Source organism: Sander lucioperca, chromosome 3 (genome assembly GCF_008315115.2).
Source record: "Sander lucioperca isolate FBNREF2018 chromosome 3, SLUC_FBN_1.2, whole genome shotgun sequence".
Classification (NCBI taxonomy): Eukaryota; Metazoa; Chordata; class Actinopteri; order Perciformes; family Percidae; genus Sander; species Sander lucioperca.
Window position 1 is genome coordinate 21746464 of NC_050175.1, and position 25102 is coordinate 21771565.

The 25102-nt window shown below is 38.7% G+C and overlaps 1 protein-coding gene and 1 long non-coding RNA gene across 4 annotated transcripts in view; one reads left to right on the plus strand and one right to left on the minus strand.

Moving 5' to 3' along the window:
• The window catches only part of gpc6a (glypican 6a), a 161023-nt gene that overhangs the window by 111642 nt on the left and 24279 nt on the right, over positions 1-25102 (minus strand). For all 3 annotated transcript variants that reach the window (XM_031324366.2, XM_031324365.2, XM_035999480.1), the window contains exon 2: positions 20549-20707. In XM_031324366.2, the coding sequence (XP_031180226.1) occupies positions 20549-20707 (159 nt within the window). The remainder of the gene's footprint in view (positions 1-20548; positions 20708-25102) is intronic.
• LOC116067784 lies at positions 1369-24175 on the plus strand. Its single transcript, XR_004109312.2, has 5 exons — positions 1369-1643; positions 10543-10548; positions 11950-11956; positions 22825-22834; positions 24162-24175. It is a non-coding gene; the product is annotated as an uncharacterized LOC116067784 (long non-coding RNA).

The window sequence follows — 25102 nt, forward strand, 5'->3', positions numbered from 1 at the left end:
GTGCTAAAAGGAACTACAACAAACGAGAGGCAAATGTCTGTATACTTGCTTTGATTTAAGCTGTTTGTTTAATGACACTACAAGGGGAGCTGAACAAAAGTGTGTGAGAAAACTTGATCAACTGATCAGTTCTTTGGTCATATTGCTCAGTGCTCCATGTTAGCAAATACAAAGCCCAATGTACAGTGATATGTTTGTGCACAAGTAATTTTTAATGACTCGCTTAAAAGCTGCATTATATGCTCTTTGATGGGCCAATTACGATGAATCCTACAGAGCATACTGATGTTTCAAGAATACCGTTGAATCCCTCTATTCAAAAATCTGAATGCTGATGACTGATGATTGCTGCTCATGATAGGTGAACATCACTATCCTGTATGTTAAATATTGTATATTGAATGTTGACATATTTAATTTTAACATAACAGAATATGAGTACATGTAAGCACCTACATTCCCTCAGGATATTAGCTTGTAACCTGCGGAGCTGAATCAGACAGATTCTTGTTATTAATGATAACTTTATGATTATTTAAATAATTACCTTAATCATTAAATGCATGGCCTTGTTTTTCCTCAAAGGGGAGATCCACTGAATAAAGTTGTATAAAGTCTTGTGTGACTCCAGAGGGAGCTGCGCCAAATTGGATAAATTTACTCAAGCCATGTCACTTAAGTCACTTTGGTTGGGGCTGATGGCTACAGGTTTGAAAAAGTCTGTGAAGTTAGAAAGAAGTGAGAGCTCTGTTAGCTGCTCCTTATCACTGCTTAAAGCCGCCTACACATGACAGCAAAACAGCTTTGTGCCGGCCGTTTCATTGATTTCCTGTGGGGAGGGCAGTGGCGCCCAACTATGGGCTGTACTGTGCTGCGTTGTCCCTGCCGTCGCGCACCACTCGGATTTGCCGCTTTGCGGTGCGCTTAAAGTTCAAATTATTTCAACACTGACCTAGTTGCCGCTGACCCGCTTACTTATTAATTTGGGGTGTCAGAGCGCAGTTCCCCGATTGTACTGGTCCACCTTAAAGCAACACTAAAGCACTTTTCCCGCTTCTGTCCCCCTACAGGTATGAAGTGGAATTGTCCATTACCGCTGTCGTAATGTCTCATTATGTCTCATTCGAAGTACAGATCCGCTACCCGATCTGGCAAACTTGCATAATGTAATGTAATGGACAATTCCGCTCCCAACCTGTGGGGGGACCGAAGTGGGAAAAGTGCTTTAGTATTGCTTTAACCCATGGTTAAATGATTAAGAATGCAGCTTTGCAGTTACTCCAAGTCCTCAGTGATGTGTTTCAGTCGCACCCATCCGTTTGTTATGAGAGCCAATCCACAAAAATATGTGTTAATCAACCACCAGAACCATACCTGTCAAGTATCCCGTTTTGGCCAGGAAAGTCCCGTATTTTACCCTTCTTTCCTGCCGTCCTCCCGTATTAGTATTTTCCCGTAAATCTCCCGTATTTTAACCTGCGTTATTAAAAAATAGTAATACCCCGGGCGGAATAAAAAAAACAAAAAACATTCCCAATCTGAGCTCTGTCACTAGCCTCGCGATAACTGCCACCTGCAGTAGCCTACTACAGGTACTGTAGGTGGCAGTTGTCGTGAGGTTAGTGTGTGAGGTCAGATGATGAGTTCAGAAAGGGTGTTTAGCATGGTACGAAAGATTGTTACAGAATAGGATGACGTTAGACAACAGAACTGTTTGCGCTCTACTCTCATGTAAAATTAACCACTCTGGCCCAGCCCACAAATACACTCCTTCCAAAACAGTCTTAAAGAATGCAAAGTCTGCAACAAATTTGTACAATAACTCACTAAAAGAGTAAAGAAAAGTTATGTGAAATAAAAAGAAAACCTGTAAAAGAAAAGCAATATGAAATGAAAAGAATGTGTGGAATGAAAATAAAATGTAAATGTAAAGACAAGCAATGTTATAAATTGTAAATGTTTTCAGCATTCTGCATCAAGTGGTGATTTTAGCTTTCTTGTACACCTGTCTTAAAATGTAAGGGATACTGGAGCTTGGTTGGGGTGGTGGGACTGCTCGCGGTGGGCGCCGGAAAATTTCCCTTATTTTCAAATCCAAAACTTGACAGGTATGACCAGAACCTGACCAGGTACGGAGACGGACTCAGCCAGCGATGTGAGTGTGTGTGTGTGTGTGTGTGTGTGTGTGTGTGTGTGTGTGTGTGTGTGTGTGTGTGTGTGTGTGTGTGTGTGTGTGTGTGTGTGTGTGTGTGTGTGTGTTTGAGAGAGAGACAGAGACGGTGGAAGGCAACGAAAATAAAGCATTTTTATACTACTACATTTTAGTTTCGTCTTTTTTGTCAGGTTTTAGTGGCTTGACTTTGGTTATGAAGTAACGTTACCTCTGTAACTGTTTACCTCACCCGCAAACGGCAAGTGAGCTGCTACCACTGAATTATATAGTTTATGTACACATTCTTGTATCTTTGCGCCGAATCAAATGTTTCATGGTCACGATTCATCTCGTAGCTGGTTGGCTTGGTTTCTCGACTTAAAACTCTTTATATAAGAATAATTTTAAACATCAATGGAGATATTGAATTGGACAAGACACTTCCGGAACCAGAGCCGTTCAATAAGTGGGCGGTCACTGTTTAGCTACAATATACAAATTCATTATAATACTGTGAAACCTCACCAGGAGTGTTGCCAATGGAAAAATGTGTTGGCCCTGAAATCTAATGACACTGCCTGGACCATTACCCCCGGTAAAGTAGTGATGTAATTAATTATGACTAGTAACACGTAAAGCAGTTACCAACTTAACTTCTTTTAGACTTGGCTCTATGCCAAAACTCGAGGGCAAAGCTACAGTTCAGTTAATTATATTTACAAAATCCACCTTTGCTGAGGGCGTCTCTGCGTCTTCCAAGATCTGAGTTCAGTGTTATTATGCACTGGAGAAGTCAATTAGCAAGGCTCAGAAAATCAAAGTGATTTCCTCCCATGGTTGATATTCAGAGCTGTTGAATAGCAAGGAGCAAATTGGCTGCACACACCATTGCATTACTGTGACCCCGTGGATAAGCAGCTTTGTCTCAACCTGGCTGTTGGAGTGCCTCTTCCTATGAAAGCTTCCATGCAGAGCTTTGTTAGACTAATCCATCCTGCAGAGTTTTTTTTTTGAGTGAGGACACTGAGGTTCTCAGAAGTAAAAAAAAACACAGTCTGTGTATTGTTGGTTTCTGCCCTTGTTACTGTGTAATTTCTTAAATGGTTAGCTTTTGTCTAGGCAAGAACAGAACTGCAGCCATGGCCAGACACGACACAGTTGTGGTCACTCATACATTCACTCAAGGAAGTTTGGTAGACGTAGTATGAGAATATTGCAGCTTTAGCCTGCCTTACATTTTTAAAGTCAATACAGCTTTTTACTCTATTTCAAGTGTTTTTCTTTTGACCAATTAAATATGATTCTCTGATTTTGATTGGTGGGACTGACTGTCATTTTAAGTAGATGTGTGCAAGTGTGTGTGTTTTGGTACAGATCTTTCAGATGAAACAGGCAAACAACACCAAGTTCACACATGGGATCCATGTTCTGATTATTGACAACTTCCTTTGACAGTGTCATCTGTTGGTCGGAATCATGTTGCTGTACATAATGTTGCAGTGCTCTACAGCCATTTAGCCAGAACCTGATTAATGGACTCTTAATGTGTAGTTTAATTCTATTTTTTTTTTTTATTAAAACATTAAATCTTCACAAATCCAAATGGAGTGCATTTATATAAGGCTCTTCAGTCAAAATTATTGTTTTGGTTAAAAAGATATTTTTGTACAGCTATGTTATTCAATTTTTTTCTAGAAATGAACCATGGGCTATTAGATGCACACCCATGCTGTGGCCACAGACAGATTATGTGATCCTCATACTGTACCTACAATTATTTAAAGAAAACACTTTACTTCCCTGGGAGTTTCTCAAACTATTATTACATCATTTCATACACTATGTATAGGCAATTTACCAACAATAACTAGCTTCTTGAATAATAATTGCCTTCTAATGTCTGATATTACCAAATCATAATTTACCCTACATTCTACATTTTAAGTGTTAACTTAATTTAATTGTTTAAATTTGGCAGTATGCATGTGCTTAAACATGCATACTGCCAAATTTAAACCCCTCTTTAATTTCAATGTAGTCCGTTTTCAGCACAAATGTTAATAGACATATCCTGCAAAATCTTCACTACTTTAACCCTTTGCTTTTGTTTCATAAAATGTCAAAATAAATATATATATAGTTAGGGTACTGTATACATGGACAGCTTCTCTGATGTATCTCATAATCAGTTTTTAAAATGTACATATTCAATTGCACGTGAAGTGCTAAACTAAAAATTATGCCAACCATTCAGTCAATTTTTAAATGATGCATGGAGATCAAAAGGAGACGGAACAGTGGGGATCTATGAGGGAAGCATATCGCCACCTTTGCAGGAGGAGGGAAACATTTTTCATCAGTCTCAATAGACGGTATGATCTCAGCTGTAGCCCGAGCAAACTCAATATCCCAAGCACAGGATTTTTTGTAATTGAGTTTTCACAGTGTATATGTTTCAATATGTGACAGAAAGTTTAAATTTAATAAATATATTGAAAAGAAGAATCACATTGCACCAGGCCCACGGATTTCCTTCTCATTTTTGCTACTGTGGCTTGTGAAAAAGGTATGCCTCTTATAGCCTCTCCTTGAAGCTCACCGGTGGGACAAAGTTAACAGTGTCCAGGCCATACAGAGCCATCCATCCTGAAGTACAAAAGTGACACCGGGCTGCAGCCTGTGCCAGATGATGGAGGCTGCCACCAACTCTCAGCTAAAGCACTGCTGGACAGACCCCATTCCCTCCGTCCTCAGAGAATTACAGTCTTCCTGACATTCACTTAGGATAATACAGGGGCACCAAAACAGAGGTTATTTATTTATGAACACTTCCAGGAACTGCATGTCCACATGGTTTTAGATTTCATTTGAAACTGACATGCAACTGTCACAGAGCTTTCAGCCACATCACTGGACTGTAGGGGTGAAATCGAAGTATGCCCTGTCCTCACCGGTGTCCTGCCCTGTGTGTAATTTACTGTAATCTCCTGTGTTATTACGTTCTCATACCATCAGATGGTCACAGAGTCCTGTGGTGTCCTGTGAGTCCTGTACATTTGTTTTAGCCTGTGTAATGTAGGCCAGTTACCGGTTTCAAGGTATATCATGGTTTGAAAAAGTCACTGTTTCAAAACCACTAAAAAATGTTGTCATACCGTTTTTTTCTTTCAAGTCTTCAAGGACAGAAAGTGCAGTTTAGAAATCTGTCTCCCTGCTAGTGTGCAGTGTGTTTAAAAATAAAATACATATACATTTTTTTTTACCCATACATTTAAAAAACTATACATTTTAAAAGGTGTAATTGCAATACCTCAATACCGTGAAACCGTTCTATTTTTGCTGAAGGTTATCATACCGTCAGAATCTTATCCCATGCCTAGTGTAATGCGTCCTGTACTAGGAGGTGTATAATTTAGTATCAGAAGGGCAAAGTCACGCTTTCTTTAATTTTCCTTATCCGATTCAGGTGTGTAATGATTGTGATGTATGATATCAGAATCACAATCAGTTTAATTGGCCACGTGTGCTTTTGCATGCAAGGAATTTGACTCCAGTTATCAGCAGCTTTTTATTGGTATACAAATAAAATTGACTTGGGTTGTGTGTTTGAATTTGACTGTCTTAGTTATTTACTAAAGCAGGTTAGTGAAATTTGACGTTTTAGCCCAGTATGTGGGGTTGCTTATATGCAATATTTGTAATCTGAAGTGCCACAAAAATGTCACTACTGGACAGTTTTAAGTAGTTTTGACCTTTAGTTGTGTTTTTTTCTATGAATGGGCCCCCGTTTTGTTTGTCTCATGCATAAACAAAAGGATGCACATGTGCGCACACATGCACGCAGGTGACGTAAAACACATTCCTCCCAGTGGTGTCGCACTATTCTACTGATCGACACGTGACTGTATTGCGCCAAAATATGCAGCAATGTGCCAACAAAGTTAGGAAAGAAGAAGACTGCTTTTAAACAATGCAGGTTTCAAACTTTTAAAGACAAATCACATTTGTTAGACCTCAATGATACACACAATATGTTTTAGTGAGTAACATTAAATGTAAACATAACTTTTATTTGCTTACAAGAAAACTCCACAGGCCACCTTTTATGCCAGCTAGTTATAGTAGTATATTCATATAACAACTAATTCTATATTTGGCAAAGAGGCAACCTATAGAAAGTCATAAGGGAAATCAAGACAAAAAAGAAGCATGACCCTTGCCCTCGACAACAATTTTAACCCATGGAATACATGGCACAGTTACGTTATCCCACCCGTTTATTTCTGTCCGAACATACATCTTTTACATGTTTGTCTGTCCTAGAAGAGGGACATGTTTTGACCACATCGCCAGAGGATAAACATTTTCATTGTTGGACATTCCATTAGCTTTTGCTCCAGAATCACCCTCACGCCGAGATGTTGACTTTGCACGGAGATGTAAAAATCTAAGGCAGATTGTCATGAAAGATCACTGACGTTCCCAAGAGGACCTTTGAATTGAATGACCCCTTGGCTTTCCTTTTACAGTGAAATCCTTAAGCAGCCATATTATGCTCATTTTCAGGTTCATAATTGTATTTTAAGGTTGTACCAGAATAGGTTTACATGGTTTAATTTTCAAAAAACACCATATTTTTGTTGTACTGCACCGCTCTCTCTCACTGCTGCAGATCCTCTTTTCACCTGGTCTCTGTTTTAGCTACAGAGTGAGACCTCTTTTCTTCTTCTTCTTCTGTACTATCTTTGATTGCACTTGCACATGCCCAGTAGCTCAGATGTAGATCATGTCAGCTAGCTAGCTCCATAGACAGTAAAAGAAAGGCTGTTTCTACAACTTCGGTCAGTTACAAGGCAGGATTAGCTGGGAGACTTCTAAATGAGGGCGCACATGGAAGTAGTTCTTTTGTAGATTATGGTGAACTTGTGTGTGTTGTAGCAGTGCTTTGCTATTGAGAACGAGGTAGCATGCTAGCGTTAGCATGCTAGCGTTAGCCATAGCGTTAGCATGCTAACGTTACGAGCTAATGGTTGCGGTTAGCCTGCTTGTTTCGGCTTGTGACGTCACAAGCCGTGCCGATTTTGAAGAGCTCACCCAGAGACTGAAGGCAGGACACATTCAGAAACTGTATCTCACTCTAAACAGCATGGATGGATTTTTTTCAAAGTTTGTATGTGTTTGGAAGCACCAGAGACACAAAAGAACACCCCAAATCCCAGAAAAAGTGTTTTTTTCATAATATGGGCACTTTAAAACAAACTTTGCATTTCTTAGCTCTGTTACTTTATTAAAAAATATAGCAACCACCATCGGTAGCAGCTATATATATATATATATATATATATATATATATATGTATATATATATATATATATATATATATATATATATATATATATATGTATATATATATATATTAGTTTAGTTAATCTTATGAATTAACTCGAGTATGATTACAGATACTCTCCACATTGTGGGCTAATAAGTGCCCAGGCCCCCACAGAACCCAATGTATTTAGCAAGTTTACCTCTGCCAAATTACTGTCCAGTGGGCTATAGCCATGGATGTATTAAGAGAACTGGATACAGTGTTCGGCGGGAAGCCCCGTACGTTCCAATGAGAGTGCTCAAAAGCGCATAAAGCAAACATGGAGCTCGGCTCTTCCGCATTGTTGGCCCATAACGCTGGTTGGCTCACGATGGGCATGCGCACTAGCAACAATTTGTTTGCGTTGTCGTAGCAACCGGTAGCAACATGCGCGTTCATGCTTCTCTGTCGTGTCTCTTACAAGTGGCGAACTCATGAACTCGCCGTTTCATTGTCTAAAATATTCACTAACGTTAAACACTGTTTTCGTTGTTCCCTATCGTTTACATGCTTAGCTAAATAAACGATAGATGTATTTAGCTAGACAACCAAGGAGATTTAATAATTATGTTGTGCTACTAGCTAGCAGTTAGCCTGCAGTTTCGTGAACAAAGCTCATCCATGGCTTCAGCTCTCATCCACGTTACAAGCTTTACAGCATACAGCCCTCGGATGTATCATAAGAGAGAACCAAGGCGATGTAATCACTATGTCTGTAGTAACGTTATGTAGGCATATAGTTAGCTATGTAGCTATAGATCTTAATACAGCCATGCTAGCTACCCCTGATGTTAGCAACTAGCTAGCTAGCCGATAGCCCGCCAGTTTGGGAAACGCTAATGACGTTACATCCACGTAGCTAACAGGCTTTACAGCAGCTACATACATCCCTGGGATGTATCATGACTTCATAAGATAACACCATGGACGTATTAATAGAACACATGGTGAACTACAACCATTAGCTATATCCATTATTACAGCTAGCTACATGAGCTCGGGAGAACAGTCATGTGAGCGGGCGGGCGCAGTCCCGCGGCTCTGCTCGCGTCCACTATGCGCGTTCATCATGCCAAATTTAATAATTCTGGATTCGCTTCTAGTGAATGTTAAAAATGTTAAAAACGTAACGTTTTAAACAAGGACCCTTTCAGTGTTCGGGTGGTAAGTTGATATACCCAGAAACAAATTATCCGCTGAAATATAGACGTTTCTTTCGCCATGCAAAGTCTATGTGAAAAGTCTTTCTGGGCCATGGGGTGCAGTACCACCGTTATCCGCTAAGCCCATGGTGGCTTTTAGACTCGGCGCTCTTCCTGGGGGCTTGGCTATAGCAGCCAAACTTTCAACTAGAATGTAATGTCTAAATGGGGTCAAATCTCATCAGAATCTTGCACTGTGTATCAAGTGTAACCTCTTTATTAAATTTATTCATAGTATAAATTAATAATGTTCGCTATTATATTATGCACAAAGGATTAATCAGTCCACAAACCCAAGTACTCAGTCTGCAGCAGTGCAGCTTGTGCAGGGCGTAATTAAATGAGTAAAGTAACTATAATTTAAGGTAGCAGAAGCAAAACAGACAGACGTTTTCACAGTGAGGATATTAAAGATGATGTCTCAACATTTTTACGTGAACAAATTGTTTAATTTCCTAAAAGTAATATAATGCTTGTTATGACAAAAACGGGTAATTATAATTCTAGTTCAAAACTTCAGAACTGAACTGGGGTGAAATAGCATAATGAGGACCTTTGAGATCGTGTTTTGATGTAACCACTTGATGTCAGCTATGGATTGTGGGTATTTTCTAATTTCTACTTGGTAAGTTCTCCAATGAATGTCAAACATGAATAATAAATGTAAGGACTCTGAGTTTGTGATGTCTGGGGAAGTTAGTAGATTACCAGAGGTTTTATATATATGAAATAAAAATATTTCAAGTCATAACACTTACTATGTTGTGTTTATTCACTGTCACCCAGATGAAACTATAGCCGTAAACGTGATGAAGCTCAGGAAGAAGAATCATTTTGGTTTTTGCATCCAGCATTAAAGAAAGCTTGATTCTGAAAGTCAGATTGTAGATTAATAAACAACACAATAATAGCCCTTGTTTAGGCTTTTATATTGCCTAAACCAGTGTTTCTCAAATGGGGGTACCAGTACCCCTAGGATAACACTGAAGTACTGCAGGGGGTACATGATATTTTTTTATGCATATTTTCTAAAATAATTTTACTATAATAACGCATTAATTTAGTGATGGATTCTAAACATTTGAAATGTAGGCTAGCATTTAAGTGTTTTTCAGTTACAACGTTGTTGTTTAGCCTAAACAGGCGCAGCGCTCTATTGTACCTCTCTATATAGGTTTTTTTTTTTTTTCTACCAAAAATGTTTTTGCGATGTTCAGGGGCACTGGGCTGAAAAACTGCACATTCATATCTTAAGCATTTTGAATATAATGGTTTTATTTTTTTTAATGGACCCAACACTGTGTCTATTCATCTCTTACTGAAGCCCAATTTAAGGTATTTCTAGACCTCATAATTAGAAGCTATTATTTTACTATAATGCAGACGAATTTACATTCAAAATAAGGTCTTTGGTTAACTGTAGTGCTTCATTAATCCTTATTTGAAGGGCTCTTGGCTAAAAGTAAATATGGCAATATTGCCTTTCGCAATGCACATACCAGCAGTGCTCACAAAGCTAAAGCTGCAAGCTTTATTGATTGGATATGAAAGATCAAAAGCGTTTAATGGTTCACCAACTACATTAAATAAAAAGGTTTTTATGAGCAGAAAATGTGCTTAAATTGAAGGAAAATGATTGTCCATTACTCCATGAGACGTTACTGTTGAGATATTAAGTTACAACATGTTGATTCACAGATCCCCATCTTTCCCGCTGTTGTTTCTAATGGGGTCGATTTTGAAGTGCACTGTTGACTGTGACTCATCACTCTATGATTTCCTATCAAAGCTTTGTTTTCTCCTCTATTTGTTTAAAAGAGGTCACAGTATCATGCACAAAACTAAAGAGTTGACTATGACGAGTCGAATATTTTAGGTCTTGTTTATTTCTCTTTCATGCATAGAAAATGTGGGTATTCTTCATATTATTCAATAAGTATTCTATGGTGCACCAACAACTTTAATACACTAACAATTAATATACAAACAATCAAGATATAATTCAATATTAAGCCCAGGAAAAGATGTGTCTGCTGATCTCTATCTGACAGAAGAAAAGATGACTTCTTTTATTTTCCAATAAAAGCCGAAAAGACAAAATTCCTCATCTCTGAGGCATTTCATCTTTAACAAAAATGTTAAAGATACAGAATGTATCTCTGGAATGCAATAACTGAAATAGAGTTTTTTTGCCTTGTGTGTTTGGTGTCTTACACAGTCCACTAGGAGCTTGTGAATTTGTAGAGACCACAGATTAGAGAGAACGGGATGTTGTGTTTCGAGTCAGTCTTGGTTTAAGTCGGGTGTGAATAAGGGATTGTTGAAGTGAATGAGGGGCACTGCGGCTTTCAACATTGAGTGGAGAAGCTCTACTGGGGCAGGATCAAAGAGCTCAGTCATTCAAGGCTGCTGCTCAACCCAGACTTTAGTCAACCAACCACACACACTAATCTCCTGCTGAGGTCTCCACAGAAAAACATCAACCAAACCGAACCTAATAAGCATCTACCATACAAAAAGAACAAACAGAAAGGTAATACAGGATATACAAATGAGTCAAACTGCTCTCCAATCCTGTCAATTAATCTTGTAAACTCCCAGAGACCGACTGGTAGTTGTCAAAGACTATACTGCTGAATTGCAGGGATGTATAAAATGCTGAACAAAAAGACACTTTGATTGAATTGATGTAAAGTGCAGCCATAAAACAATGGCATATTTTATTATTTCACTCAATGTAAGTTGAAATATTGTAGCTTCAAGCAAAGCAAAGGAAGAAAATGATATAGGGATTACACTGTCATGAGGTAGAGAACTGTTATTCCCTAAAGCTATTTAAGAGGAAATTTAAGGTGAAAGTCTTATTTCAGAGAGTTTAGTATGTATTTCAGATCATTCAAATCGTATTATTATTATTATTATTATTATTATTATTATTATTATTCCAAGGCTGTTAAATAAAGGCTGCTGCAGGCGGAGGCTGGAGAGCTACGCTGTCACATGGAAAACTATCGGAGAAACAAACTGACTGTTTCTGATTGAAGATGAAGAAGTTGAAAGACTATTCTTGCTTTCCCACAACACAAACTTTTGTAAATACACCTTTTAAAACCTGAACTACAAGAAGGAGCGCAAACTCGCGGAGTCAACAATAGGCTGGAGCTGCACCCCCGTGTGTTGGCGGTCCACGACGCTGGAACACTGAACTGGAGCGAAGTGCGCTCAAGACGCGTGGTCATCGAGTCAGCAGGCCTGTCTTCGGACGCCAACAAAAACAACTTCATAAGTGAGTCAGTTTGACACAACACAAACCCCTCTAGAAGTAGGAAAGAGTTGCACTCATCCAGGCTAGTTAGGCTGTGTCTCATTTCTCTGTCTTACCCCTTCCCCTTAGTTTTGCGCGTTCACGTGAGAGTAGGGCTATCCCAATTCTCATTTTGATCGAGGGGTAGGGCTAAGGGGAAGGGGTAGATACCCCTTGGTTTTAAGCAATGTCGCGAGCTTACTTGAAAGCAAGGGGTACCCAGAATACACTTCACAGACGGCAACAATGGCGAACAGATTAACCAGAGAGACCCATAAATGTAAGTATTTTTGGCTTAAAGAACTGATTTAAAAATTTACGAAAGTCTTGTTTTGTGCTCTACACAGTCCTGTACATATATATTTGCAACCATGTTCTAAACTCCATTAGCAGCGAATTTCGTTTGATATGAGTGCATAACACTACTTGCTTTGGATACATCGATACGTGCTTTACATTTACCGTCCTGTATCACACAGGCACGAATGAGGAAACCCAGCAGCTGATCCAATTTCGGGCTGAAAACGAGCAGAAGTTTCTGCGTTCATGTTGTAGCCATTCATTATTGTATTGGTACTGTATTATTATAATCATGTGTAATTCATTCCTGTTCATGCACCTGTACATTGTTGTTGGTTATGATACAAGACACTAAAGAAATGGGGTTGGAGGGAAAGGTTACTAGCCAACAGGCATCAGACTGTGGTCTGGAATTTCAGAATAGCTGTAGATTTTTGTTTGTTTGTGGTATTGTGTGTCTTTTTTTAGTTTTATACATTTGAGTGCCTTTTTATGTGTGTGTTATGTGTTAAGTTATGGTTCTAATTATTGTAATAATGTTATGTTTACTTTATTGGGCAATAAAGACTGCTTTTTCGTTAACAAAGAAAGTGTTTCTGAACATCAATGTCATTCAAAACAGTGATAACTGAAACCGATATACAACACACCATGCAGTGTGTATACAAATATTTATTGCAAACAGACCTAAGTATGTATGATGACGTAACCAAGTGGTGTCTCATTTCATAGGGGTATGTTTTCACCCCTAGCCCTTACCACTTGGTTTCGAGGGACACGGGCTAGGAGTAAGACAAAGGGGTAGGAGTAAGACAAAGGGGTAGGAGTAAGGGGAAGGGGTAAGACAGAGAAATGAGATTCAGCCTTATAGTCTCATCCTCACGTTAACCGCAACATGTAGGAAAAAGGAGATGTTTTAATGATTAATGTTACCGGCCAAGTTAGTTAGTGTTCTTTGTTGTTTAACGAGCCTGGTTAGCTTAGCCGTTTGTAACAATACTTAAAGAGCCCCTATTATGCTCCTTTTTAGCGTCAAAAACTAAAAACTAAAAAAAAACTAAAAACTACAGACGTTGTAGTTCACACCTTCTAAAACTGTGAATTCCTATTAGCTAAGCGAAACCTTAACGCAGCGTGAGTCCATGTCCGGTGGCTGGAATATAAAACTTCCCGGCCCTCCCCACTTCTTTGTCTTCCATTGCAACAACCGTTGCTGCAGGGAGCGCACAAGCGTTTGTGCGAAATAGTTCCATTTATATATTCCATTTATAAACTCCGTTGGTCCGTCTGACTACAGCCCGCGATGTGACGAGAACGCCACCTCGCGGTCCTGTGTAGACTTACGGAGCTGTGTGTATCTCCGCGAAGAAATCAGCTGTTAGCACACCAGACTGTGTATAATAAACAATCCCCTCATCGACAAGCTTCTCAGACTCTGGCCGTAACATCACGTTAGGCACAGAGTTGTGAATGAATGAGAGGGTGGTTATTTTCAGAGCCCCGAAAATGAAGACTCCAAGTGATTATTTTCTCTCTAAGTGTGTTCTTTATTTCTCCTCACATGCTAACCTACACACACACACACACACACACACAAGCTAACGGCTAACCCATATACACGTGGTCCCTGACTGCCATTTTTCTAGTCTTTGTACAAAGAGCTCAAATCTCACCTCCCCCCTCTTCTTCTCACACACACACACACACACACACACACACACACACACACACACACACACACCTGCTACATGTCTGTTTGTTTTGCTTTTGTTGTAGTTTGTAACAAGTATATAGGTTTATTGATTGAAGAACTATTGATTGACATGATTTATTGGTCCCTGATTCCAGAGTGGTGCCCCGTTTTGATTGTTTGTCAATTTGGTAAAGTTATGAATACATATATTCATAACTTTATTGATAAATTGGCAATAATTTAATCTGTACCCCTACCAATTCCCAACATTGGGGTCTCCTAGAATAGGTTTACATGCTTTGATGTTCAAAAAACCTATTATGTTTCTTATACTGGACATTGCTCCAGTGCCTCTACCTGAAACACTCAGGGCCAGATGTACATACATTTGCGAAAGTAGCGCTATCAGCGCCATGGCCAACCAGCAGACAGCGCATGCTGTGATACTTCAGCTTACGTCGTATTTACCAAACCTGCAGTTCATCAGGTAATCAGCGTCTTTCTCCGCCCACTATACCGTAAATTGTGATGTAGCATAGCGTTAAGTACTGGTGCTATGATACGCAGTGCAGACTGTGATATTCCCACTGCTGATGCTATGACTGTTTGAAATTATCTAGATGCCAATATTTGTAATGTAGCGAGGAGTTTAACAACTGCTGGAATGGAATGTGAACGCTGAGTCGGAGATTCAATGTCATCTTTGATTTCTTTCAGTAACTGTAATATTCCATGGCTGCTTAATCTGTAACGCTTAATGATTTCGTGTTCACTCAACTGAAAAAATGTGATCCTTGTGGCAAAAATATTTTCAGCTCGTCTCCTTGGCCTATGTCTTCGTCTTGCTCGGATTACTGCTGCCATTTCACCAGGAGGCATATGTGAGGAAACCCGCTTCCAGGTTTACACCTGCTTTTAAGAGGCGGAGAATTTTCACTGCAAAATAGAGGTGCGCTTTCACGGGCGTTTTTTGTACATACCGCGAAATACATCTCTTTATGGGAAACTCCCACTTTCCCCTTGACCCTCCCATGAATGCATATGCATGACACGAAAAAGCGCAATTTGACATTTTCAGTTCACGAGACAGGCAGTCTGCACTTTTACCTCAGTGCGGCCTGTTTGTACATACCTCGCCATGCTTTTATGCGCACGTTGCGAAACAAATACGCCTGAAGTGGGATCAAAAGCGTTAGTACATCTGGCCCTCTGAGCTCTTGGCCTGCCTTCCTGAAAAGCCCAGTCTGCTCTGATTGGTCAGCTGACCCACTCTGTTGTGATTGGTTAACCAAATTCAAGCAAGCCACTGGGCGGGCTGTGCTTGCTCAGGCAGCACCTATGGGCACATTTGAAAAACTGGCCTTGCTTTCTCAATCAATGACATAGTTTATTGAGGAATTTCAAACAGGAATGTGGGCGAGCCATTTTTTTTAACTTTATACTATTACATACACAAAAAAACTATATAACACACAAAAGGTGTGAAGAATCCTAAAATAGCATAATAAACCCGTTAAATTTGGCTGGGTGGTTAATAACACATTTTACTGTGGTGTGACAGACTTTGAACACATTTATTTTTGCTTTACCAGGACTTTAACAGATGTGATGCAACTCTGCCTCATTCACACTCATTCACACATCTAGTGTTTCTCCAGCTCTGCAGCTTTCTCTCTCACACATATATATTGCAAATGTTTCTTTTCCTTAATTCGGGTTACTTTAAGGCACCCACTAAGCCACAGCAGAGAACACTAATGCTTTCAGAGACTAATGAAAACAAACCTGTTAGGAGTGGTACGGAGACAAAGAAATGCAGAGTTGCAATACGGCAAAGTTGGTTGTGAGTTTCACGTGCATCAATTGGACTTGAATTTAGCCGGACTCCAAGTCTCTCTAGGAGAATACAATGCACACTTAGAGATGGAGGAAAATATTTCTCTGCCAGATGATTGGACATTCAGAATACCCAAACCTTAATTCTAGTGTGCAACAGTCATTTATGGCTTCAGGATTGCTCAATAATGCATCAAAACCCACAGGCCTCCAGGGGAAGCAGTCAGTAATCAAAAAGTAAGTTAAGGTTTTCATAATAGGGCCCTATAAATAACTGGGGACAGAAATGAGGGCATGTAAAATTGATGAGGGATGATTCAAACCCCATGGAGGTGGAGAGATCTTAACGCGAGGAGAAGGAATGTGATGTTGAGTGGCCTGGCAATATGGGCATGTGTAGAAGATGGAATTACATAAGTGATTTGTGTCACCAGTGTCAGTATATAACTGCACAGATATATGGACATTGTTCCAGAGGCCTTGTCTTCAAAATAATGCTATTAATGCAGTAAAATACTTTGCAATACAGCTTTTAAAGCATTTTACTGCACATTTCAAACAATCCGGCAACGCTTGCATAACCTATGGCTACCAATTAAAAGTTTTACAGAAGAGGAGCTGAACCTTTTTTATGTTGTAATTATTGATTATTTCTAGTTCCAAGTCCATTCCTCAGAAATGCCTTCAAATCTGTTTGTTTGAGTTTCTTATATGTTTTTATTATTATTTCATGTGATCAATAACAGGATTTAAGATTCATAAATTCCATACATGCATGTGTATGATACAAAGACAACAGAGCACAGTACAGTTTTTTTCTGCATTCATTCCAGCTTAGTTCAAGTGAGAGAGAAAACATACAGAAACATTACTTTTATTAAGTATTATTTTATTTAAGTTGAAGAATATTGGTTGAAATGAGCACCTAAAACAGAACTCCCACACATTTCTTTCAGAAATGCAGAAAATGGTGTGCTTCAACTTCTTTGCATTGTCTGCAGGATCCTGAGTTCTCCGGTGCACCTAACACTAATGATACTTCTTTGTGAAAAAGTATTTTAAAAGTGTTTTGGAACTAAGGCCTTGCAAAGTGTAACCTTTAAAGTAACTTATTCCCTCAACTTTAAATAAACTTAATCTTGAAATCTCTTGCTGTGCGTTAAAATGAGGATTCCTTTAGGACTGCTTAAATAACATACAGTAGATAGTGGATGCCCTATTGTCATATTTAGATAAAAAGCAGTAAGATAAAAAGAAAAAGCACTATATAAATACAATGTATTATTATTATTATTATTATTATTATTATTATTATTACTAAATCAAACAATTAAAAGTACACAATAATAAGACACAACTGTAAAGACTGACTCTTACTGCTAATACAGAGGGTTTATTATTGTAAGCTTTAGGGATGTCCCGATCCAAGTTTTTTGGCCCCATATCCCAATCTGAGTCATTTAATACAGAGTCCGATCTAGTACTTATATTTACCTAAATGTCAATTGAAAATATACAGGCTACAACTAACAGTTTTTTTTAATATAATATATTTAATCTGACACACCTTAATTTTTTATGAGCTTCTTGATCCAAATGCTGAATGGCCTGGTTCTAAAATATTAAGCTTGAAAGCTTAAATTAATGATATAATGTGAATGAAAGTTTAATTGCAGAATGTGACTGAAATTGTCGTGACACGATCAGCTAGCGAGAAGGCGGATCGGTCTGTTGGTGCATTGGGAGCTACCGAAAAACTCACAGTTGTACAGTGGTGTTACAGAGCTGAGCTTCTTGTCAAATAATCTTTGGTCCAGTAAAGACAACGGCTACACAGCTCACTTTAACCAAACAACAGACAAGTTTATTTTTCCATCATGGTACTCACAGAATTAGTTAGTGACAGCTGATATGACCTGCCTCCAGCGATGTATGTCATTTTAAATGGTGAAAGTGACTGGCTGGCTAACAATGATGAGCTGCTACCTGAATGTTTTGCACCTTGCTCTTTGTTAACGAGAAAGAGAGAGGAGAGATTTGTTAGTGTTTTGCAAGTCTATATCGACGATGTTCTACTTCCAGGATTGTCCGGTGCTGCCGGAAATTCCGCTGGATGTCACTTTTCCCGGCCGGATGTCCGTTACCTTCCGCTTTCTTTGTGTTGTAATTTTAAACTCCATTCGATTTATGAGGACTATGGTTAACTGCTCCTCAGATCTCTGCAGGGTAAATCCAGACAGCTAGCTAGACTATCTGTCGAATCTGAGTCTTCTGTTGCACAACAAAAACAACTTTTGAACGTGCACGTTTCACCAAAACAAGTTCCTTCCCGAGGATATTTTGCAGCGGCACCGTGGCTCCGTCCGGCGCTTAGCACCACCCAAGACGATTGTGATTGGTATAAAGAAATGCCAATAAACCATCCCCGAATGCTGTGTGGACTAGCCAGACCCTTCTCCGCAGCATTGCGGAGGAAGGTCTGGCAATGCGAGACTAGGGTTTTGTCAACATCAGTGTCTAATTATTCACCCTCTAATTTTCACTTGCATATGCAGGAAATACTTGTACAGTAGGCTGATGTACAGTAAAGGAGAGCAGTGTTGCAACACTAGCAGGCGGATGTGAACAAAACACAGTAGAGTACAGTGAAGAAAGGATCGGAATTTGATCTGCTTTATTTTAGCCGATACCGATCCATTAAAATATGCCTGGATTGGACCAGATAACGATCAGTAGGATTGGCTCGGGCCATCTCCTGTAACCTTGCATCCGTAATAGTGAGACCAATGAAAATTAGAAATAACACTTCTGTATGTGATTGAAATTGGTAAATTTCCCATTCATGTAAATGCAGGTAAAGTAAACTGGGATAGGATATACCGTATTATCTAGATTATTCATTCAAGCATCCAAAACGTATCAGCTCTTTAACCTATGTTTAAAAATCATACTGATAAACTAATACTACCAATTCAAACATTAGCAATCAAACTGTAGTTCCAGGGACATTCAGGTACTGTCCTCAGTTGACTGCCAACCTGACAGATGGATCATTTAACACTCAGCAGTAACAAACTTAAAAGAAACTATTTTTGATGGTTTTTAGCCAGATGAAACGTCCACCTTTCTTATTCCAGCTATATCCTTTCTGGTGCCAGTACACAGTTTTCAGTTTATCGCACTTGATATCACATATAGAGAAAAAAATTGAGTGGATTTCAGACATGCCAAGGACCACAGAAAATGTCCTGATTCAACATTCATTAGCATCTCTCTTTTCATATTGAGGGAGCTGCATTTCCTCTCCCATCTGCACATTGACATGAATCGCAGACGTCTGAGGGACAGAAAAGGCTCATAGATTTTTCTGGTACATAGGGTCACGGCTGCAACTCACTGATCTTTTCAACAGCATGTATGACAAATGTTGTATTTACTGTCAAGGAAAATGTTTTTTGATCAAAACCGGACACTTTGATTCTAGTCACTGAAGTTGATCTTATGTACCTGAGAGACTTTTTTTTTTTTTTTTATTTATTTAAATAGAATTTTAAATTAAGCAACTGACTAATTATGAGAACAGAGAGCCAAAGACCAGACTAAGCACTGACTGTATAAGTGGAATGAAGGCACTGTAGCACCTTGATCTAATTCTGTGCACCATGACTGTAGTCTTACAGACAGGTTTGCATTCAAGCATATAGAATTGCAATAACATTTTTTCTTTAGAAAGCCACATTAGCGCTGTCTTGTTCAGTCAGTATGTGAGTAAATTCATGTTGGGAGAAGTTGCACAAAGCACCAACACACTGAGCATTGCCAGAGCATCCCATTAGTCAGTCAGAAAAAGCATATAGTCTTAGAGTTGTAACAATTCCAAATGTTGCTGTACAATTAATTATCTCAGAAATAATTGTGATTAACAATATAATTGTCTCTTTCAGTCAAATTAAAAAAAAAGTATATATTTATTACTTTTTGAAACAAATTAAGTTTAGAATGAATTCCAGGAACCATCTTTAGCAATATATCACTGTTAATTGATTAAGATAATGTAATGACACAGGTGCACAGCCTATGAAGTAAAAAATGCCTCATTATTATTATAAAACCTTATTCAACTGTATTCCCACTTGTCATTTTTGTTGCTATGAACGCATATAGAGTCAAGTGCCAACAACTAACAATTTAAATAATAATAAAAATATATAGTCCAACCAACAATCACTTATATAATTACAATTTGGCATATCTAAACAAAATCAACGATTACAATTCATATGCCTTAAGACCTTAGCTTATGTTAGCAATTAATTGCAGTTAAACAAAGATACTGTGATTATGTTAAAAAAATTGACAATTATGTGATAATTGTTACAGGCCTATATAGTCTATGTATGTAAGTGTGGAACAGCAGAAATTATGACTTGTTAGACAGACTTATGAGTATGTATCATACTGTAGCTGGTATGAGCCAAGATAAAGATAAAAAAGTACTGTACTGAAGAGGAAGAGGACCATGTGTATGAAAAAGACATGCTCACACAGTAACAGCCAGTAATTATTAATTGTTATATCATTCTGCATTTCCAAGTTTGACAGCGTGTCTTGATTTACTAAAAGTGGAAGAGTCTGGGATACAAATTAAGATGTATTTCATTCTCTGCATGTCAAATAGATAAATTTAGCTTACCATCAAACTTTTTATGCCTTGAGACAAATGTCGTCCTCATATTGTGGCTGCTCTCCTCGACCAACTTCTCAAACTCCAGTTTGCTCTGCTGGTTGAGTTTGTCCTCCATCTCCGATGTGCAGCAGGTGTATCCCTGAGGACAGACACGCAGGTGCTCACCTGAGGGACAGAGACATAGAGCACAGTTTTTTTACACACATCACTGCCACAGGATTAGTTTTTTTTAAAAGGCACGGGAGTCTTTGATCAAAACTCTATTGTGATTTTTGGACTCATCACCGAAGCTATCAAAGAGGGACAGACCGTAACAAATGGGGAAGGATAATATTTGTTGGTACCATGCTACTGTGTGAAAAAGAGAGAAACGTTGATAGAGCAGTGCATACACTTCATGTAGGATTTTCTTTATATCACAGCAACAGCAACTGAGCTCATGCATATCAGTTTTATATCAATTGTAAGGCAGTGCATTCAGAAACGATCTGTTTCTAGAATTTGGACTCTGGCTAAACGCAGTAGTAGACATCAGCCAAAATTATCTTTAAAACAGCATTATTTGTTTTTTTTTGGTCACTTAAGTTGGGGTCAGCACAACAAACTGTAAACACAACATTGACATGTTATCACTTTATAAGCAAACATATTAGCAAACAATTGCTTATGTGCACATTTGCCAGACACCAAGCAACTACTAACTAAACTAAACTAAACATTAGCATCCATTTAGAGTCTTGTTTCTGGCCACCTGAAGAATGCAAGTGACAATTCTCAATCTCCTTTTAGCTCTGTTTTGGTCTCCACCAACTACTGAGGGAAATACATGGCTCTTTAGCTGCTAAATGCTCTACTTTGTTTACCAGCTAGTTGCTAACTGTATCTGTATGCTGTTTGGGATTGAGCACGTAGTGTACAGTGGATTGATCAAATCCTGAAAACAACTCTGCTGTGGCTGAAAACAATGCACATGAGAGCTGTGAGAGTAAACCGCAAGACACTAAAAACGCCATGTAGCATAGAGCTGAGGGGAACTGCAGAGTTGGGTGATAACGCTCTCTAGGTTCATCGCTACGAGTGACCCCTTTCACACTACACACATCACGCTCATTTGATACAATGTTAACATAAAAAATATTGATTAGTGCAGCTTTAAGCAGGAATATTTCAATTTCAGAATCACAGCTTATGTACTCCAGTGCTCCCTGGAATAATAAAAACAATCTCAGTGTAAATAAATTGTTTAATCAGAATTTAAGAAAATGTGTGCTGTTAATGTTATTTGCTGAGGTTGTGAGATCTCCACCATTAAGACTTCAGATGCCACCACGAGTCAATAAACAAACAATCTCAGCATCCCTTTTTGGGAACAATGGTTACTTCGGACAGACTTCACCAAGCTTATTTATTTATTTACAATAGAAAAGTAGTTCTCAATGAAAAGTGCCCATTGCAAGCTCGATGGATTATCTCCACTAACTAGGACACCATTTCTGAAAAGGCAGCTGCTACTGATTTACCCCCACCCTCCTTTCTTTTCACACTGAAAACTAAACTTCATCTATTGTACTGGGATAGTGCCAGATCAGAAGTGGAGATCTCAAAACCTCACCAAATCCAAAAATGTACCACTAGGGGTGAGTAGTGAAATACTTGTTATTCAGATATATATTTTCTTTAAGAATGTGAAAATGATAAGTATGTTATCTTAATACGGTGATGTTTTAAAGAGCGTTAAACTCTTGACTCTTTGTACATAATGTGGTGTTAATTATCAATTCAAAATGTGTAAAAGAATCAGTTTCAGGTGAATGTGTTTGTGTGTTCGGAGAGAGGAATCATCCAAGGTGAGTTAAGTGTTTAAAAATTATTTTGAATGTCTTTTAGTGGTTGCACACAGGACAATTTAAACTATTGGATTTACAGTATAGAAGAATTAAATGTCTAATAATAAAGAAAAAAATGTTAACATCTGTGTAATATCAGTGTCATCTTGAGCAAAGATCAGCCTGTATGATTCAGGAACAGCACTGGGTCTGAGGGATGGTATTAAATTATTTGGAGAGTTCACCAGAGTACAGTAGACATTACTTAGAAAGTGAGAACATGTGAAACAATACTTCTTTGGCTTCAACTTTGCTTATAGAAAAACAACAATCATCATTTAAATTACCTCACACATCTGAAAACCCTCTCATTAAAACAGACTCTCACATCTGTGGATTATTCTGTGTGTAAATAATGTAAGTGTGTAAAAGAGCATGGATTACATGAAGAATGAGGGAAAAAACAGTCTGAAGTCTGATGATATGAAACGTTCAGCTCTACAGCTATAATGCACAGCACTATCAGACAGAAACCTGGCTTCACCCATCATGCATTTAACACAATCTCTATCTCAGAGCATAGTGATGGCAGCATCACCAGACAGATGTGCTCTTTAGTATCAGGGAGAGACATGAGATAAGAAAGAATGATGATTTGAGCCAGATAACAAGAGATTTCTGAAGCATACGTTGTGAGAGTGCTAAAGAACCTTTGGTTGAGACACTACTACTCCAAACAACAGGACGGTTTTAGGACAAGCGTATAAACATCCATGAGTGACCCAACCCACGTTAAGACTTAAAACAGAGAATCTGATGTATGCAATGACTTGCACTGAGCAACCTCACAGACAATACTCACCCAACTTCAACAAGCTTGAACTAAATCTACAAGGATGCATGTGATAAAATGCCTAAATACATAGGTACCACGTTTATACACAAAGTACAAAAAGACTCTTGGACTCGCTTTGGATAAAAGCGCTTTATCAATGCAGTCTATTCATCATTTTAATACAGGCTTGTTTGGATGTGTGGGTGCCTTTTGAAGGCACTGCACTAGTAAAACTAAATGCAACAGAAATTGCACAACCAACTGACCATTATCAACTGCCAGTTATAAGAAAATGAAAGCGAGTAAGCTTCCAACATGAATCCCAGTCAGAAAGAACCCTGTTGCCAAAAAAATTCCCATTTACAAACCAATACATAACCTGTTTTTCTCCTAAAATACTTTCCATTACAGTGTCTATTTTGTTGTTATTTCTGACAAAAAGCACTTCAATGTAAAGTTGCATATATGAGATCGTCACTCAGCAGCAGGAGATTATGAGACGGACTTGATGGCTCCGTCACAGACTACTTGTCAGTCAGAAGATAAGACCCATAAAAAACAAAGAAACACAACAAAAGATTGAGATTGTGGTTACTGTGTAAACAATGAAAGTACACTGGTCATAATTTGTATTTTTTTCAACTGTTTGTCTTCTTGGGCAGCAACATCTGCAAAGCCGGTAAAGCTGTTGCTCAAAAAGGCAGCAAAAAATAATCACCCCGTTTTTGACTCGTTACTGGTACGCACAAATATAGCAATTTTAGAGGAGCCACATTTTCTGATTAGTTGCTGTCGCCTATTATCTCTCCTCTGCTGCTCTACGTCTGAGACCGTCAGACATCATCATCATCATTATTATGAGGTTTAAAAAAGAAAAAAGAAGTCTGGCCAGCAGTCGCATGAAAGATTTGAAATGTTGTTCTTCTTCTTCCTCCCCCCCTACATATTAACATTTGAGAAAGAGACGGATGAAACGGCTGTTGCTGTGCCAGTGGTAGATTGGTGCAGAATAGACTCACTGGGCTGTTTTTGATGGATCCTACTATACAATGCAGGCCACTGGTGTTCTGCATGCATATACAGTAAGTTATAGATGAAGGAGCTGTGCGTGGATAATGAAACAAGAAGGATGCAGTTTGTACGTGCTGGTACTCTTAAATGTGCTTAATCCTTAATCAGTCCTTAGAGGGGCACCAAGCTACAGTAATGAGGTGCACCATCAACAGTTCAACACTAGCCCAATGTCTCCAGAGTAATGCACAAGCCTCCTGGCCACTGAGACCAAACTCTCTAAAACAACAAAATAAGCTGAAATGCAGAAGTCGATTTCAATTTGGTAATTCTTTAAGGCTTTGTTCTTCTACTAAACGACAATAGCGTAATCTTTTAGCAAAGCAACAGCATTCCTCAACTGTCACACATTATTTCCACTCTGTGGAGATGCAACACTGTGTGGCAATCTTTATTCCAAGCTGTGATCAGTTAACACATGCCTGCAGAGAAAACAATATCACGCAGGGTCAGAGCTTGAGGAAGCATGTAGCATAGTGGTATTATTTCATTTACGTGTGTTTTCATCATTTTATTTAATGTTTTCTTTACATAAATCTGTGTTGTTTGTTTTTCTCTAGCGATGTTCTCATCACTGTTGGCGTTTTACTTACGTTTAAGCTCTTATTCACTGAAACAGCGTATAATTAAAGCATCAGTGTAGTGCAACATGGTCCATCAGATTTTGTTTTTGGAGGGAGATGTTTACATTGAGGCTGACTTGGGGTCAGTTTCAACTGGCATGCATCAGCTGGTTGGTAAATGTCAAGGAAAACACATTTCAACCTTGTGGATCGTGTTTCCCAGGATCTGAAATTGCAGTGTTTGAAACAATGCCCAAGTAAGAGA